Source organism: Bos indicus, chromosome 20 (genome assembly GCF_029378745.1).
Source record: "Bos indicus isolate NIAB-ARS_2022 breed Sahiwal x Tharparkar chromosome 20, NIAB-ARS_B.indTharparkar_mat_pri_1.0, whole genome shotgun sequence".
NCBI lineage: Eukaryota > Metazoa > Chordata > Mammalia > Artiodactyla > Bovidae > Bos > Bos indicus.
Window position 1 is genome coordinate 10312478 of NC_091779.1, and position 17807 is coordinate 10330284.

At 37.3% G+C, this 17807-nt stretch overlaps 2 protein-coding genes across 5 annotated transcripts in view; one reads left to right on the plus strand and one right to left on the minus strand.

Moving 5' to 3' along the window:
- The window catches only part of CCDC125 (coiled-coil domain containing 125), a 32742-nt gene extending 25046 nt beyond the window's left edge, over positions 1-7696 (plus strand). For both annotated transcript variants that reach the window (XM_070774578.1, XM_019983084.2), the window contains exons 10-12: positions 1157-1331; positions 4494-4624; positions 5458-7696. In XM_070774578.1, coding sequence (XP_070630679.1) covers positions 1157-1331; positions 4494-4624; positions 5458-5763 — 612 coding nt within the window. In that variant the 3' untranslated portion in view covers positions 5764-7696. The remainder of the gene's footprint in view (positions 1-1156; positions 1332-4493; positions 4625-5457) is intronic.
- A 2776-nt stretch (positions 7697-10472) lies between these two features.
- The window catches only part of CDK7 (cyclin dependent kinase 7), a 28129-nt gene continuing 20794 nt past the window's right edge, over positions 10473-17807 (minus strand). For all 3 annotated transcript variants that reach the window (XM_070774581.1, XM_070774579.1, XM_070774580.1), the window contains 3 exons: positions 13589-13738; positions 11213-11360; positions 10473-10776 (listed from right to left, as the gene is read on the minus strand). In XM_070774581.1, the coding sequence (XP_070630682.1) occupies positions 10748-10776; positions 11213-11360; positions 13589-13738 (327 nt within the window). In that variant the 3' untranslated portion in view covers positions 10473-10747. The remainder of the gene's footprint in view (positions 10777-11212; positions 11361-13588; positions 13739-17807) is intronic.

The window sequence follows — 17807 nt, forward strand, 5'->3', positions numbered from 1 at the left end:
TCTCAGCTCCGTCACTTTCCTCCTTTGTGGCTCTGGATGTGTGTTAAATGGAGGGTAATAACTGGCTTGGAGGTTTGTTGTAAGAAATACAGCACCTACAATGTTTAGCATATGGCCATGCCTGGCATTTAATCAAATGATAGCTGCCATTATTAGGCTTTAATAATAAATATAATGTGGACCATAATTTTTAGAATATATTTATTGAAGGTATGGAATTTAGTCTTCAGTATATATGTGAAAGCAAGCAGCTAAACATTACAAATTCATTAGGAAAAGCATAAGATTACAAAGACCAGTGGGAGGTATCTGAAAGATGGTATTCATAATTATTTTAGTGGTATTGTCTGGAATGGCCCAAGGCAGAACTGAAATGTGGCATTTGGCATCCTCCCTGCTTCCTTGTTGGGAAGGGCACACACAGGGCCTGTCTTGATAATGAAGTCTGAGAGTTGGATTACCGAGGAGCTGACAGGCATAAGGGAAAGTTCCAGTAATCTAGTTGGCAAGTACTAATTAGATTAAACAGATGCAATAGGTCACGGATATGCACTCAACTCCACTCAGTGGTAAGACTGCATTTGCTATCCTGACTCAGCATTTGGTAATAAGGTAAAAAAAATTGTTCTGGTTTTGCGTCCAACTCTTAGTGACCCCACTGACTGTAGCCCGATAGGCTGCATGGGGTTATCCCGGCTAGAATACTGGAGTGGGTTGCCATTTCCTACTCCAGGGGATCTTCTGATTCTGGGGTTGAACCTGCTGACACGTATCTCCTGCGGCTCCTGTGTTGGTAGGCAGATTCTTCACCACTGAGCCACCTGGGACGCCCTGGTTTTGCCTCTGCTGCTGCTACTGCTGCTAAGTCGCTTCAGTCGTGTCCAACTCTGTGCGACCCCAGAGACAGCAGCCCACCAGGCTCCCCCGGCCCTGGGATTCTCCAGGCAAGAACACTGGAGTGGGTTGCCATTTCCTTCTCCAATGCATGAAAGTGAAAAGTGAAAGTGAAGTCACTCAGTTGTGTCTGACTTTTAGCGACCCCGTGGACTGCAGCCTCCCAGGCTCCTCTGTCCATGGGATTCTCCAGGCAAGAGTACTGGAGTGGAGTGCCACTGCCTTTGCCTCTAACACCTCTCAAACTTTCTTTCAAAACCAGATGGAACTTCTGCAGAAGAGTAAAGAAGAAGCCTACATAATGGCAGATGCATTCAGAATTGCATTTGAGCAACAATTAATGAGGAAAAATGACCAGGCACTAAGATTGACACAAACAGATAAAATGTGTAAGAAAGCAACAAAATGGATAAGTTGGAAGCACCTTAAAGAAAATGGTAAATATGAATTATAATGGTAATAATCAGGTATAATTTGTTTTTAGTTATAATTAAGCATAATATGGTGAATATAATTGAAATTTCAGATATGATTTATCTAAAAATTTATCAACTGTGGGGACAAAGTGGGTCGCTGAATGTTACCTATGGAAATGAAATCATAAAATAACAGGAGACTCTACTTTAGTACTCTTCTATTTCATTTAAACAAGACTGTGCTCAGTGGGAAGAATTTATAATGAGTGCTAGATGATTAAAGGGAAAAATGAGAGTGAAACCCAACATCAAACTTACCTAAGTAAACTTTATTGAAATGTGTGTTTCTGGAAGGACACACTGAGCAGTAGAGGAAACTCAAATTGGACAAATCAATATATTCTTATAAAAAGTGAAACAAATTAAGGTTTAGATTTTGGTTTACAAGCCTGTCAAAAAGTTCATGGCCATTTTTGAGTCATTATGGTATAAGTGTAAACAAAATATATAAAAATGCCATGAGAGAATCAAATTGTCATTGAAGTATGTAGACTGTCCAATATATACAAATAGGTATTACTTTTTAGAAATTAGTTTCTCTTAATGGTCAATCTCAATTTTCATTTATAAGTAGTATTCAGTAGAACTCATTTTGTTTCAATTTAAAATTCCAATTTGAAACCATTTATCAGTCATGATTAAAGTGAAGTTTATTAAGAAGTGTAAATTTTTATTATTAAAATTCTGAAATGACCCTATTTCTAAATCTTTTTTAATTTGTTAAAATCCATAATCCTAATTCCAGTATCTCTCATTTTCAGATGAATTTAGGACCAATAAGAATCTTACAGTATTAACATATGAAACTTTTAATATATAATACTTATTTTGTTTTAAATATTTCTTTTCAAACAGTGCATATTAGTATTAGTATATGGGTCAAATGTTGTGAAGTTTAGCTTCATTAAACTTTACCCATCTCTTTGCTGAAGTGGTAAGAAATAAGGGATAATAAAAACAGAAGTGGTAAAGAAGAACTGTGAAAGTGGGTGAAAGCAGATTATAAAAGCTATGTATTTAGAGTCAGGTGGAAGTCAGGGCAAAAGGGGGAAAATGATATTCCTCAACTCTGATTCTTCAACAAGCATTCCACTTTGTCCTGAAACTAACTTTTGAAGTTGTTTCTTCTGAGATTTACAGAGGCTGATGAGCAAGTATAATGGCTAAGTCCTCCACGGGCATGGGCTACCCAGGTGGCTTGGTGGTAAAGAATCCACCTGCCAATGCAGGAGACGCAAGAGACGCAAGTTTAATCCCTGGGTTGGGAAGATCCCCGGGAGGAGGAAATGGCTACCCACTCCAGCATTCTTGCCTGGAAAAATCCCAGGGACACAGGAGCCTGGCAGGCTACAGTCCATGGGGACGAAAAGAGTTGGACACAACTGAACACACATGCAGAGAGAGAATAGGGAGAAAGAGGAAACAGAGAGGTAGATCCATATTCATTTCAGCGCCTGTATTCATTTTATATTCCAGAATTCCTGCCTTGCCTATTTACAGAATTCAGGAACTTTTCCATTGAAAACATGATTTGAGAGGTACAATCTTTGCTTTCCATAAGGTACTGAGACTGGAAGCAATATTTAAAATAATTGGTTCGTCTCTGAAAAGTCTTTACAAGTCCATAAAAGCGTTACTAGCTCTGAGTTTCTTAGAGACAAGCATGTGTGCCAAGTCGCTTCAGTTGTGTCTGATTCTTTGTGGTCCTATGGAGTGTAGCCCGCCAGGCTCTGTCCATGGGATTCTCCAGGCAAGAATACTGGAGTGAGCTGCCATGCCCTTCTCCAGGGGAAGCTTCCCCACCCATGGCCTGAAGCCACGCCTCCTTTGGCTCCTGCACTGCAGGCAGATTCTTTACTGCTGAGCCACTGGGGAAGCCCTTCTTAGTGACAAGACTTTGATTCACTTTATTAATATTCTTCAATAATTTGTTGCAAAATGATTGTTACAGGTCATTTTTTTATTTGTGGTTAACAGTATATTAACTTTTCTTGATTTGGCAGCTTAGACAAGTCCTGAGAGATAGCTCATAAACATATTTCTTCTTTTTTTAGATTAAAAATAGAGACACATTCATTCACTCTCAGGATTGATGAGCCAGTCAACTTGTCTGGCTTTCCCCCTTTGCCACAGTTGCCACTGGCAAATGTCAGGTGTGAAGCCGTCACTGTGGTTTATCAGGAATGGGTAGAAAGGGAATTGTCCCTTTGGAGTTCATCTAAAACTTTCTTGGTATATAAATCTATGACTTCGTATTTTCTGCTACAAACTGCATCCTTTTGATGGATGAAGAATATCAGCATAAATACTGCAGAAATGTGGACTTTTAAGCATTATGTCAGTACCCGGGCTAGGTGCTTTCACAACTGTGTGGTTTGTGATAATTATACATAAATCTTAGCATTTTAACCATTTTTAAGTCTCATTCTGTTCACATTGTTGTATAATCATCACCATCATCCATCTCCTGAACTTTTTCATCTTCCCAAACAGAAACCCTGTACTCATTCAATACCACTCCCCTCTCCCAGCCATGCTCTATTATTTAAATGGCACAGCAGCCCAGCAATAGAGCATAGGGACTATTATTCTCGTTCTAGAGCTGAGGGCGTGTAGCTTAGAGAACTTCATTCTAAAGTGATACCCTTCTGAAATGGCTAAATGGGGATTCAAGTCCAGGTTTTTTTCTGGCTCTAAAGCAGTTTGCATGGTTCAGAGGCCACCTGTCTGCAGGTATGTTTTGCTGGGAGTGTTCTCAATGTGGGTAGGTGGCTGACCTTTACATCAGAAGATTTCACATACAAATGTGGATCGCTGGTTCCTCTGGAGGACTTGAGTTGGGTAGCAAGGGCTGCATTCTCCCATGGGCTGAGCAATGAGTGCAGGCGCTGCTCTGGGTTCTCAAACTGTGGTCTCTCACCTGCGTTTGCTGCTGGCTCTAAAGTCCATTTTTCCCACTGCACTGTGCTGCCTGCCTCACTCATGCTGGAGGGTCCCTGAAGAGGACAAGGTCCTGATTGATTTAGGAATGAATTAACCTTGGTTCACACTTACCTCTTTTCCTGGAAGCATGTCAGTGTGTGTCTTTTTATGTCTCAACTGGATTTTCATGTTCTATTTTAGGGTCACTATCCCAAGGGAGTAAGAAGACCTTAGGGCAGAAATTGTTGGGTATGCTCCCTTCAGAAAACAGTTCTAAGAGTACCAATGACCAGGACGATCCTCAGGAAATCTTTAAGATGCTAATAGACTTGGTTAGTATCTTTGCTTTCTTTGTTGTTAGAGGTTGTGGATGAGCTAATCTTTTTGCTTCCTATTAATTCAACTCTTTATCGCAGTATACTTGACATTTATGCTCTTTTCCCAGTTGAGGTACCATTTTCTGGAATTTTTATCATCTTGAACACCCCACACACGCTTTCCAATTCCCCCTTCTAGGTTCCTCCTGTGCAACTTTAATAAAGTTCCACCTCTGAAAAAGAGGAGGCTCTCTGTAATTAAGTCCAGGCATCTCCATCATCAGCCCTTATGCATAGTTCATGACAAGACTTTTATACATTTAGGATTTTTTTTAAGTGTTCAAAGCACATCCTCATGCATCGTATCCTGTAATCATTACCACAACACTGTCATCAGTCCTGTTATCCTCAATTTCATAGATGACTAAACTAAGAAACTCATGTTATATGAACATACGTATCTATAGAAGAGTATTATCAAAGTTATTTATTGCATATAAATATATAACACAATTTTATAAATAACTTCATTCTTTCAGAGTTAAGTACATGTTAGCATTATATATACATATATACACACACCCCATGTAAATATATACTTCTCTCCAAACGACTTAAACATTTTTTTCAGCAGAAGGAATGCTGTTTTCTATTCTTCCTAAAAAAAAGAAAATCTTCAATAACATGTAGCACAATGCTGAGGAATTAGTGGACCTAAATTAATTTATTCATATTGACTGACTGGACAGATTGAAGACTAAATTTAATTTTCATGAAATACTCCTGACTACAGCTCTGTATTCTGATTTACTGACTAACTGGTACATTTTTACTTTCTCTGCATGCAGTTGAATGATAAAGAAGAAGCTTTGGCTCATCAAAGGAAAGTGAGTTACATGCTTGCTCGGGCTTTGGAAGACAAAGACACCACTTCAAAAGAGATTAAAGAAAGAAATTCTATGAAAGACAGTTTTACATTAAAAAACCCCTGGCAGAAAATTTTAGAATTCCCTGTTTCATGTGATCCTGTACATTCAGGTGTTCAAATTTTTAATTCTGTGGGCTGCATTTGTTCAATTCAGCACTTTCAAACAGATCAAAAGTACACAAGAACTCTTAAAAGGTCCCATTCTTTGCCATCAAATATGTACTGAAGATAAATCAGATGAAATTAGAACTGAGAGATGTTGATATTGAGACTTTGAAAAAGGGCCTTGTAAATATTGCTACATTTTCAGAAGTTGTATGTTTTCTAGGTATTTCTAAATTTTAGGAGGCAACTTAATTAAATAAATGTTTTCTATAAGAAATTTATTAGTATTCTGTGTTGATGCATTTTATTTATAAATTACATTACTATGTTATATGAAATTTTCAGCATTTCCCAAAATCTTAAAAGAAATAGTGATTTTTGAGGAAAAAATATTTATTTAGATTGACTAAACAGATTGTTGACTATAGGGATCTTTGGCTCAAGCAACAAAAGGAATGACTCAATGTTAATTTTTGGAATACATTTATCTTGTTCTAGTTCTGTTTTTTATTTCCCATATAAAGCTTAAAAATAATTTCCTTAACTGCAATAAAAATGTTATTATGATAGGAATTTGGCAGAAGTATATTCAAAGTCATTGCTAGCAACTTTCCTTTACAGCTGATTTTTTTGTTAGAGTAGTGACATTTTATAGCTAGATCTACCCAGAATTCTGGCACTTATAAATACCTCTAAATTAACTTCTTGGGCTTAATGCTGAATTTTAGGCCATTTAAAATGTTCTCTTCCTAAAAATATTACATAGTAATAATTTTCAATACCTTTTGGGAATATTACTATATTAATCACAAAGCATCACAATGATGGCACAGGAAATGCACTGCACTTTCAGCAGTTATGAAAAGATACTACTATTTAAATAGATGAACACAATAGGGTAATAAGGTAACAATATAAACCATTTATAGTTGTGTTACAGGAACCACACTGGTAGTCATTACTAACAAAAGCTGAAAAATTGGCAAATACATTTTGAAAAAGGGAAGAATAATGAGGATCTACTGTTACCAGATACCAAAGTATATTTATCAACTATCCTCCAAAATAAAAATTACATTTAATTAAAAAATATATTGTCCTGACAGTAATACAATAATGCTACATTATTCAAAGCAGTGTGGAAACAGCAGGTCAATGAGAATAAGATAAAGTCCATACACAGTCTAGTATATATAATAATTTTCAAGGTAGGGAAAGGAAGGATCTGGGATTATTTAATAATACCAAAAAGAGAAGCATTAAAAAAAAAATCAAATTGCAAAAACTAGAAAGGTTCTTTTTAAATGTGTTTAAAACAAACACATAAATTGATAAAATTTGTAATATTCCAACTGATCAAGGACAAAGAATTAAATTTCATCAAGTAAACAAAAGCAAAAATAAATAAATGGGGCCTAATTAAACATAAAAGCTTTTGCAGGGCAAAGGAAACCATAGACAAAATGAAGAAACAACTTGCTGAATAGGAGAAAATACTTGCAAATGATATGACAAAGAGTTTAATATCCAACATACATAAACAGCTCATATAACCCAACAGCAAAAAAAAAAAGGCAATCCAATTTAAAAATGGGCAGAAGACCTGAACAGACATTTTTCCAAAGAAATGCAGATGGCCAACAGGCACATGAAAAGATGCTCAGCATCACTAATCATCAGGGAAATGCCAATCAAAACCACAATGAGATATCACCTTACGCCTGTCAGAAGGGCCATCATCAAACACACGTAACAAGCAGTGAGGGTGTGGAGGAAGGGGACACTTGTGCACTGCTGGTGAGAATGTAATGTGTACAGCCACTGGGGAAAACAGTACGTAGTTGTCTTAGAAAACCAGTGCAATACTATCAGCCATAAAAAAGATCTCCCCATCTGAAGCAACATGGATAGACTCAGAGGGCATCATGCTAACTGAAGTGAGAGAAAGACAAGTACTGCAAGGTATCACTAATATGTGAAATAGACAAACGAGTGAATATAACAAAAAAGCAGACACAAATACAGAGAACAAAGTAGTGGTTATGGGGGTGGATCCAGGGGTAGGGGAGTGGGGGTACAAACTACAGGGTGTGAGACAGGCATAAGGGTATACTGTACAACATGGAAATACAACCAGTACTTTGTAATACCTGGGCTTCCCTGGTGGCTCAGACAGTAAAGAATCCGCCTGCAATGTGGGAGACCTGGGTTTGATCCCTGGGTTGGGAAGACCCCCTGGAGGAGGGTGGGGCCACCCACTCCAGTGTTTTTGCCTGGAGAATCCCCATGGACAGAGGAGCCTGGCGGGCTACAGTTCTTCGGGTCACAAAGAGCTGGACACAACTGAGTAACTGAGCATGTATATAGCACACACATATATAAACATTTGTAGTAACTAAATGGAAAGTAACCTTTAAAAATTGTATAAAAAAATCTGAATCAACAGTTCACAAAGGCGGAATCATATATGATTAGCAACACAGTAGAAATCAAAGAAAACTAAATTAGAATGAGATAAATTAGCAAAGACCTCAAAGATTGAGTGCTACAGGGAACTCTGCTCAACATTGTGTGGCAGCCTGGACAGGAGGGGAGTTTGGGGGAGAATGGATACATGTATAAGTATGGCTGAGCCCCTTTGCTGTTTGTCTGAAACTGTCACCATGTTATTAATCAGCTACACTCCATTAAAAAATAAAGTTTTTAAAAAAGATAGATTATGAGTGTTAGAGATGAGATGATGAGGTGAACTAGATTCCTACATAAAAGTTAATGAATGTATACATTTGGGATCCTGCATTCAACTTTTTGGGCTACATACTCAGAAGTGAAAATGCTGGATCATATGGTAATTCCATTTTAAACTTTTTGAAGAAACACTAGTTTCCAACAGCTGCTGCACTGTTTTTATACATTCCTGCCAATGGTGTACAAGGGTTTCCTGATTTCTCCACATGCTCACTAATACTTGTTAGTTGTTTTTTTTTGGTGACTGCCATCTTAGTAGGTTTAAAGTGATATCTCATTGTGGTTTTAACTTGCATTTCCCTAATGATTCGTGATTTGGGCATCTTCTCACATGCTTTTTAGCCATTTCTATAGCATCTTTGGTGAAATGTCTATTTCAAGTTCTTGGCCCATTTTTTAATTGGATTTGTTGTTGTTGTTGAGCTGTAACAACAGCTTCCCAGGTGGCCCATTAGTAAAGAACTGCCTGCCAATGCAAGAGATGCCAGAGATACAGGTTTGATCCCTGGTTCGGGAAGATCCCCTTGGAGAAGGAAATGGCAACCTGTTCCAGTACTCTTACCTGGAAAATCCCATGGACAGAGGAGCCTGGTGGGCTACAGTCCATGAGGTGGCCAAGAGTTGGACATGACTGAGCAACTGAGCACACACAATAACAACATATATTCTTCACATATTCTGGCTATGAACCTTATCAGATACATGATTTGCAAATATTTTCAATCCATAGGAGTTGCCTTTTCATTCCATCGATCATGTTCCTTTGAGGCATACAAGCTTTTAATTTTGATACAGTCCAAACTGTCCTTTTTTAACTTTTGTTGCTGCTGCTTTTGGGGTCATATCCAGGAAGCCCCTGCCAAACCTGACGTCATGAAGCTTTCCTCCTATGTTATTTTCTAAGAATCTTTATAGTTCTAGGTCTCATGTCTAGGTCTTTTGATATATTTTTTTCAGTCACAGCATGTGGCTTTCAGGATCTTAGTTCCCCAACCAATGACTGAATCTGTGCCCTTGGAAGTGAAAGCAGAGTCTTCACCACTGGACCATAGGGAACTCCTGAGTTAACTTTTGTACATAGTGTATGGAAAGGGGCTTCTCCATTTTTAAGAACTACTGAGCAGTTACTGGGAGTGTAAATTGATACAGCTACTCTGCAGAAGTATGGCAATATCAATGCTACTTGAAAATATACAAGTGTGTAACTGTGACCTCACAATTACAGTTCTAAATATGTACAACTCCTGCATGTACATATAAACATTTTTTTTTTACAACTGTGAAAAATTTAAATAACCTAAACGTCCATGTGACAGAATTCTTAAAGATGGCCCTCTCAAGATTCCTGTCCTGATTATTCAAGCATTCAATCTAGGAACTGCTATGAAGGGAATTTTAAGACTTATAATTAAGCCTTTGGTGAGCTGACATTAGTTTATCAGGTGAGTCCTTAAAAAAAAGGGAAGAATTTTCTCTACTGGCAGCAGATCAGGAAGCCATAGATTTGACACTGTTGCTGGTTTCCGGATGGAGAGTGACATGCAACAAGGCAAGTGAACTGCCTTCAACTAGCAAGGATAAGAGGCAAGTGCATTAAAACGACATGAACTGTATTAATTAGGAAGCAGATTCTACCTTAGAGCCTCAAATAAGAGCACAAAGTCCAACTGCCATCCTGATATTGGCTTATGCAAAAGAAACAAAAAAAATATCACAGTTGATCGATGAGAGGTATCTGACCTACAGGGCTGGGAGCCAATAAATTTGTGTTATTTTAAACTGCTGCATTTATGGTAACTTTTATGTAGCAAAAGAAAAATAACATGGTCTGTAAATAGAGCATGTGTAAGATATGATATCAAAGATGTGATATATGCTATAAATTATATGGCAGCTAAAACAGAAACTAGATTTACAGGTAATAACATAGAAGAAACTTAAAAGTTCTAAGTAAAAATAAAAATGCTCTATGAGAGTTACAGTCTACTTACCACTCATAAAATTTTGAGACCAAAACCAATTTTCCATTTTTAAATACTACCCCCTTTATTATAAATTTGTAATGCTATATAGGCCAGATCATTAAAATAATTGATAATTATCTTTATTAAGGATTCCTTAATGCATTTTTAATTCTACATTTCAGAGAAGCAGACTTATTTTATTACTACTGCACTCTAATCAGAAAATCAGAATTGTTTGTTTTAAAATACATTTAATAAAAATAACCAAGTTTTACATATTTTACACGTGCAGAATATTTACAAATATCTTGTAAAGCATTTACTTTATGTTTACTATTGTGCCTTTTTCACTGTTTCCTTCAGTAGTAGAATATTGTCCAGTTTTCTCTGTAACTAAAAAATTAGCTTCTTGGGTAATCCTCCTAGGGGGAAAAATGAGGTTATTTAATTTTATAGTAATTCTATAAAATTACATTTAATTTTAAAGTACTTCTAACCAATCATTCATTCCAACTATATTTATACTTACTTTGATTTTCCAATAACACTTGCTAAACATTAAGCATAGAGTGTATTGTTAGGAATTTATGAAAAAAATAGGGTACACATGGATAGTTCTCATTAACTCTGAGGTGTACTCAAAAGTGCTCATGTCCTTAAAAAAAGCATGATTTTAAGTACGCATGATGTTACATATTCTCAAAGGAAGCAAACATAGGTAAAATATCACACTCTACTTTATAAAATTTAAATTGATAATAAGTAAACAGCTCAGTCTGCATTTCTTGGCTACCCAGTCACTAGCTGTACATTAGGTATCTGGAGTTTTCGGAATTCATGTAAGAAAATGAGTTTTACCTTGTTCCAAGGCCTCTGTTCTCTTCCGTTTTGTTGCCATGGCTGGATTGGACTGCTCCTTTAGAGCCTCCGCTGGACAGTTTGGTCTTGGCAGCTGACATCCAGGTGTTGGCCCTGGCCGATTACTGAAATACTTAGTTTTCAACGCCTTTCCAAAGAAAAGAGACCAGAGATAGTGAGCTTTTATGTGAATATCTGAACTGTGTTGTAAGGAGCATTAAATATACTAAGCAAATATACCCTGTCGCAAACAAATTTAATTTTGAGTATTTGGATATGTACATTATTACAAATATCTAGCAGCCTAAGATTGATTGCTAATTCCATTACTGTGTTACTACAAGAATGGAATTTTTCCACGACAGCCTATACAAAATATGAAAAATCCTTAATAAGATATTGTAAAATTCATCTCTCTACACATTATAGGCTCTATAGCTGAAAACAGAGAAACTTGCTTAAAAACAACTTCCAAGTTTATTTGTCACAACATTTGTGTGTGTTCAAACTCCAAATCATATGAATTCTTAAAAATAAAGCTTTTAAAAAGATGCGATGGGTTGGAAATGACAGATTAAAGTCCAACAATCCACTAGAAATTAACTGAATTCTTACTTGGAAGGACTTGTCCAAGTTTATTTCTATTTACCACTAGTCCAACGTTCTATAATATTATATTTTTACCTAGGTCCAAAATTCCAATAAAAAGAGTTTATTTGAGGTGACAAAGTTGTCAAGTTCATACTTTATTTGCATCATAGTACTGTTCAACAGCCAAAGTAATTTAATAAGGTATTTCCTTCTGGATAATTCTCTTAGGAACAAAAGAAGTCCTATAAACTTTTCAAGCAACTCTCCCTACTTGCCAGCATATTTGCAGTAATAATTTAGATAGAGAATTCTTACTCCAGAAGAGTTGAACTTACAAAATATTACTTCTAAATCACAGCAGTTCCATAAGTAAATTAAGCTAATTTTGAGCTACACAGAGATCTAAGAAGGGTTTCTCATTAAACTTTTATGTTTTTAAAATGTTTATTTATCTGGCTGTGCCAGGTCTTTGTTGCAAGATGTGGGGTCTTTAGTTGTGGCATGAAAACTCTTAGTTGTGCCATGTGGGATCTAGATCCCTCACTAGGGATCGAACTTGGGCTCCCTGCATTGGGAACACAGGGTCTCAGCCACCAGACCATCAAGGAAGTCCCTCATTCCAACTTCTAAATATCCATAGGCCAAAACCCATTAAAAAATTAATTCTAAAAAAAAACCCCATTCTATCAAAATACAACCCAAATAAGTTATCACAACTAATATGTTTCTATAAATTTTGAGCTTTACTATTAATAAAAACAACCTTCTTGACAATCTGACCCGGTCTCAAGGTTCTTATGACAGAGATAAAATGTATACATACATGGATAAAGGGTAAAAATGAGTTAACTGTTTGAAATTAGAAGAGTGATTCCAATGGTAAAATATCTATTATATATGTATTAATGTGGCATGTACTGCTATGAAGTAAAGGTTTATACATTAAACAAAGATCTGGTAGTCTATAATAAGCCTATGTGAAAAAAAATCCACTTTTTACCCGATATTTTGTGCACTGATGTTTCGTCAGATATGAAGATGTGCGACATTTCTGTCTCTTCCTTTATGAAGCCGAATCACTGTACCATGTTGCATTTTGGCACTGCATCCCTGCCCCAACTGTAAGCGTTCGTGACCACTCATCTATCTATATGTGCTTGTTTTTAAAATAAAGGAAAAAAAGACTTTCAAGTCTATAGATCTTATATTTTTATGTTGGATAACATTTCTCTCTTCTATAAGAACAGATATTCTTGGTATTCCACATTTTTCTTGAGTTTGATTCTTATTTCCCTTAAGTAACTGGCAGTTTCAGTGTTTTTCTATTTAGAGTATCTTTCAATCTCTTGTAAGTAATACAGTTGTATCAGGCTATACCATTTTCTACTCATTATCTCTTTCTGACTGTGACAATGACCAGAATGCATTATCTGGACTGCATTTCATGGGCGAAAACACAAAACAAAACACTTTTGGCATTGGTTTTGGCACAAGATTTAAGTTACTTAAGAGTTTAACTGGAAAAAAAAAAAAAAGAGTTTAACTGAAATATTCCAGTGTCTTAACAAACACAAAACATTTTTTCCCTCCTTCTCTAATTTACTTTCAAGTAGATGACCTAATTAGGAAACAGAATCTTTATACTCTTCTGCCCTTGTACAGGCATATAGTGCTTATAGCTCAGGGAAAAAAATAACATTTGTTATTTCTTAAAACAAAAGCATCTTTGCAGTATTTAAAGAATGTTAGGAAATCTTAAGAAATTATAAAAATATACTAACATACCTGTGTGGCTGTAATTCGAGTACATGGATTAAATAAGAATAAGCCTTGTATAAGATCTAGCAAGTCATCTCCTGCTGCAATGAAGATATGTTGTAATGGGATTCCAGGAAAACTCTTAAATGTCACGAAATCTGGAAGACTACACATGTCCTGTAAAAATATTTTTATAATTCAAACTTAAGTAAAGGATTGAATGGCAGATAGATCTCAAATGAGTAAATAAAACTGTCATACCGATGATATGATGATCTATCCTAGCACTACTGAGCAGACAAGGTTACAGGAAGATAAACACAAGTCAACTTTAGTTCTCCGTATTAGCAAAGAACATGTGGACACTGAAATGAGAAACAACGCCCTTTAGAAACTCTCAAAAACAACGATGAAAAGCTTTGGTGAAAATCTAACAAAACGTGCGCAGGACTCGTATACTGAAAGCTATACCACACTGATGAAATAAATCAAAGCTCCAAATCAACGGTGAGCCCTACCATGTTTGTGGATTGGAAGATTCAGCACTGTAAGGATGTCTGACAATTCTCCTCAAGTTAGTAAACAGGTTTAATGCAATTCTTACCAAAATTCTGGCAAGATTATTAGATAGATAGGCTATTCTAAAATTTATATGGAAAGGCTAAGGAACTAAAATAGTATAAACAACTTGGAAAAAGACTTAATATATAATTTATTAAGACTGGTACTGGTAGAGGGAGAGGTATCATAAACAACAAGCCCCACTCCTGCCATAAAGACACTTTTAGTCTCACATCTCATGTAAAAATTAACTCAAAAAGGATCACAGACTTAAACTATAAAATTTTTAGGAAAAAGAAAATCATCAGGAATATCTTTGTGTTAGGCAAAGAGTTCTTTGACTTGCTGTCAAAAGCATTATTCATAAAAAGAAAAACTGATAAGACAGACTTAATCAAAATTAAAAACTTTTATGCTGGGAAGATTCTGGGAAGAGGATGAAAAGACAAATTACGGAGTAACAGAAAATTTGCAAACCACATATACAATCAGAGGATGAGTACTTTATATAAGTACTCAATACTCAGCCAAAGTACAAACAATTCAATTAAAAAACAAGGCAAGAGACATTCCATTAAAGCTATATAGATGCCAAATAAGTACATGAAAAGAAATTCAACACCATAATTCATCACGGAAGAGAAACTTGAAGCCACAATGAGCTATCACTACACATCTCTCATGATGGTTAAAATAAAAAAGCAACACCACCAAATGCCAGTGAGGATGCAGAGAAAACAGATTACTTCTACATTGCTGGTGACAATATAAAATAGTACAGGCCCCTCTGGAAAGCAGTTCAGCAGTTTCTGGTCTTCCCTGAGGAGCCGTGGCTGCGCGGGCGCAGGAGGGCCTAGAGGAGCTATCCCACATTGAAGGTCAGGAAGGGTGGCGGTGAGGAGATACCCCTCGTCCAAGGTAAGGAGCAATGGCTGCGCTTTGCTGGAGCAGCCATAAAGAGATACCCCACGCCCAAGGTAAGAGAAACTCAAGTAAGACGGTAGGTGTTGCAAGAGGGCATCAGAGGGCGGACACACTGAAACCATACTCACAGAAAACTAGTCAATCTAATCACACTAGGACCACAGCCTTGTCTAACTCAATGAAACTAAGCCACGCCCGAGGGGCAACCCAAGACGGGCGGGTCATGGTGGAGAGATTTGACAGAATGTGGTCCACTGGAAAAGGGAATGGCAAATCACTTCAGTATTCTTGCCTTGAGAACCCCATGAACAGTATGAAAAGGCAAAATGATAGGATACTGAAAGAGAAACTCCCCAGGTCAGTAGGTGCCCAATATGCTACTGGAGATCAGTGGAGAAATAACTCCAGAAAGAATGAAGGGATGGAGCCAAAGCAAAAACAACACCCAGCTGTAGATGTGACTGGTGATAGAAGCAAGGTCCAATGCTGTAAAGACGAATATTGCATAGGAACCCGGAATGTCAGGTCCATGAATCAAGGCAAACTGGAAGTGGTCAAACAAGAGATGGCAAGAGTGAATGTCGACATTCTAGGAATCAGCAAACTGAAATGGACTGGAATGGGTGAATTTAACTCAGATGACCATTATATCTACTACTGCGGGCAGGAATCCCTTAGAAGAAATGGAGTGGCCATCATGGTCAACAAAAGAGTTCGAAATGCAGTACTTGGATGCAATCTCAAAAACGACAGAATGATCTCTGTTTGTTTCCAAGGCAAACCATTCAATATCACAGTAATCCAAGTCTATGCCCCATCCAGTAACGCTGAAGAAGCTAAAGTTGAACAGTTCTATGAAGACCTACAAGACCTTTTAGAATTAACACCCCAAAAAGATGTCCTTTTCATTATAGGGGACTGGAATGCAAAAGTAGGAAGTCAAGAAACACCTGGAGTAACAGGCAAATTTGGCCTTGGAATACAGAATAAAGCAGGGCAAAGACTAACAGAATTTTGCCAAGAAAATGCACTGGTCATAACAAACACCCTCTTCCAACAACACAAGAGAAGACTCTATACATGGACATCACCAGATGGTCAACACTGAAATCCGACTGATTATATTCTTTGCAGCCAAAGATGGAGAAGCTCTATACAGTCAGCAAAAACAAGACCAGGAGCTGACTGTGGCTCAGACCATGAACTCCTTATTGCCAAATTCAGACTTAAAGTGAAGAAAGTAGGGAAAACCACTAGACCATTCAGGTATGACCTAAATCAAATCCCTTATGATTATACACTGGAAGTGAGAAATAGATTTAAGGGCCTAGATCTGATAGATAGAGTGCCTGATGAACTATGGAATGAGGTTCGTGACATTGTACAGGAGACAGGGATCAAGACCATCCCCATGGAAAAGAAATGCAAAAAAGCAAAATGGCTGTCTGGGGAGGCCTTACAAATAGCTGTGAAAAGAAGAGAAGCGAAAAGCAAAGGAGAAAAGGAAAGATATAAACATCTGAATGCAGAGTTCCAAAGAATAGCAAGAAGAGATAAGAAAGCCTTCTTCAGTGATTAATGCAAAGAAATAGAGGAAAACAGAATGGGAAAGACTAGAGATCTCTTCAAGAAAATCAGAGATACCAAAGGAACATTTCATGCAAAGATGGGCTCGATAAAGGACAGAAATGGTATGGACCTAACAGAAGCAGAAGATATTAAGAAGAGATGGCAAGAATACACAGAACTGTACAAAAAAGATCTTCACGACCCAGATAATCACGATGGTGTGATCACTGACCTAGAACTAGACATCCTGGAATGTGAAGTCAAGTGGGCCTTAGGAAGCATCACTATGAACAAAGCTAGTGGACGTGGTGGAATTCCAGTTGAGCTCTTTCAAATCCTGAAAGATGATGCTGTGAAAGTGCTGCACTCAACATCCCAGCAAATTTGGAAAACTCAGCAGTGGCCACAGGACTAGAAAAGGTCAGCTTTCATTCCAATCCCAAAGAAAGGCAATGCCAAAGAATGCTCAAACTACCGCACAATTGCACTCATCTCACACGCTAGTAAAGTAATGCTCAAAATTCTCCAAGCCAGGCTTCAGCAATATGTGAACTGTGAACTTCCTGATGTTCAAGCTGGTTTTAGAAAAGGCAGAGGAACCAGAGATCAAATTGCCAACATACGCTGGATCATGGAAAAAGCAACAGAGTTCCAGAAAAACATCTATTTCTGCTTTATTGACTATGCCAAAGCCTTTGACTGTGTGGATCACAATAAACTGTGGAAAATTCTGAAAGAGATGGGAATACCAGATCACCTGACCTGCCTCTTGAGAAATTTGTATGCAGGTCAGGAAGCAACTGTCCAGTTAGAACTGGACATGGAACAACAGACTGGTTCCAAATAGGAAAAGGAGTTCGTCAAGGCTGTATATTGTCACCCTGTTTATTTAACTTATATGCAGAGTACATCATGAGAAACGCTGGACTGGAAGAAACACAAACTGGAATCAAGATTGCTGGGAGAAATCTCAATAACCTCAGATATGCAGATGACACCACCCTTATGGCAGAAAGTGAAGAGGAACTCAAAAGGCTCTGGATGAAAGTGAAAGTGGAGAGTGAAAAAGCTGGCTTAAAGCTCAACATTCAGAAAACAAAGATCATGGCATCCGGTCCCACCACTTCATGGGAAATAAATGGGGAAATAGTGGAAACAGTGTCAGACTTCATTTTTCTGGGCTCCAAAATCA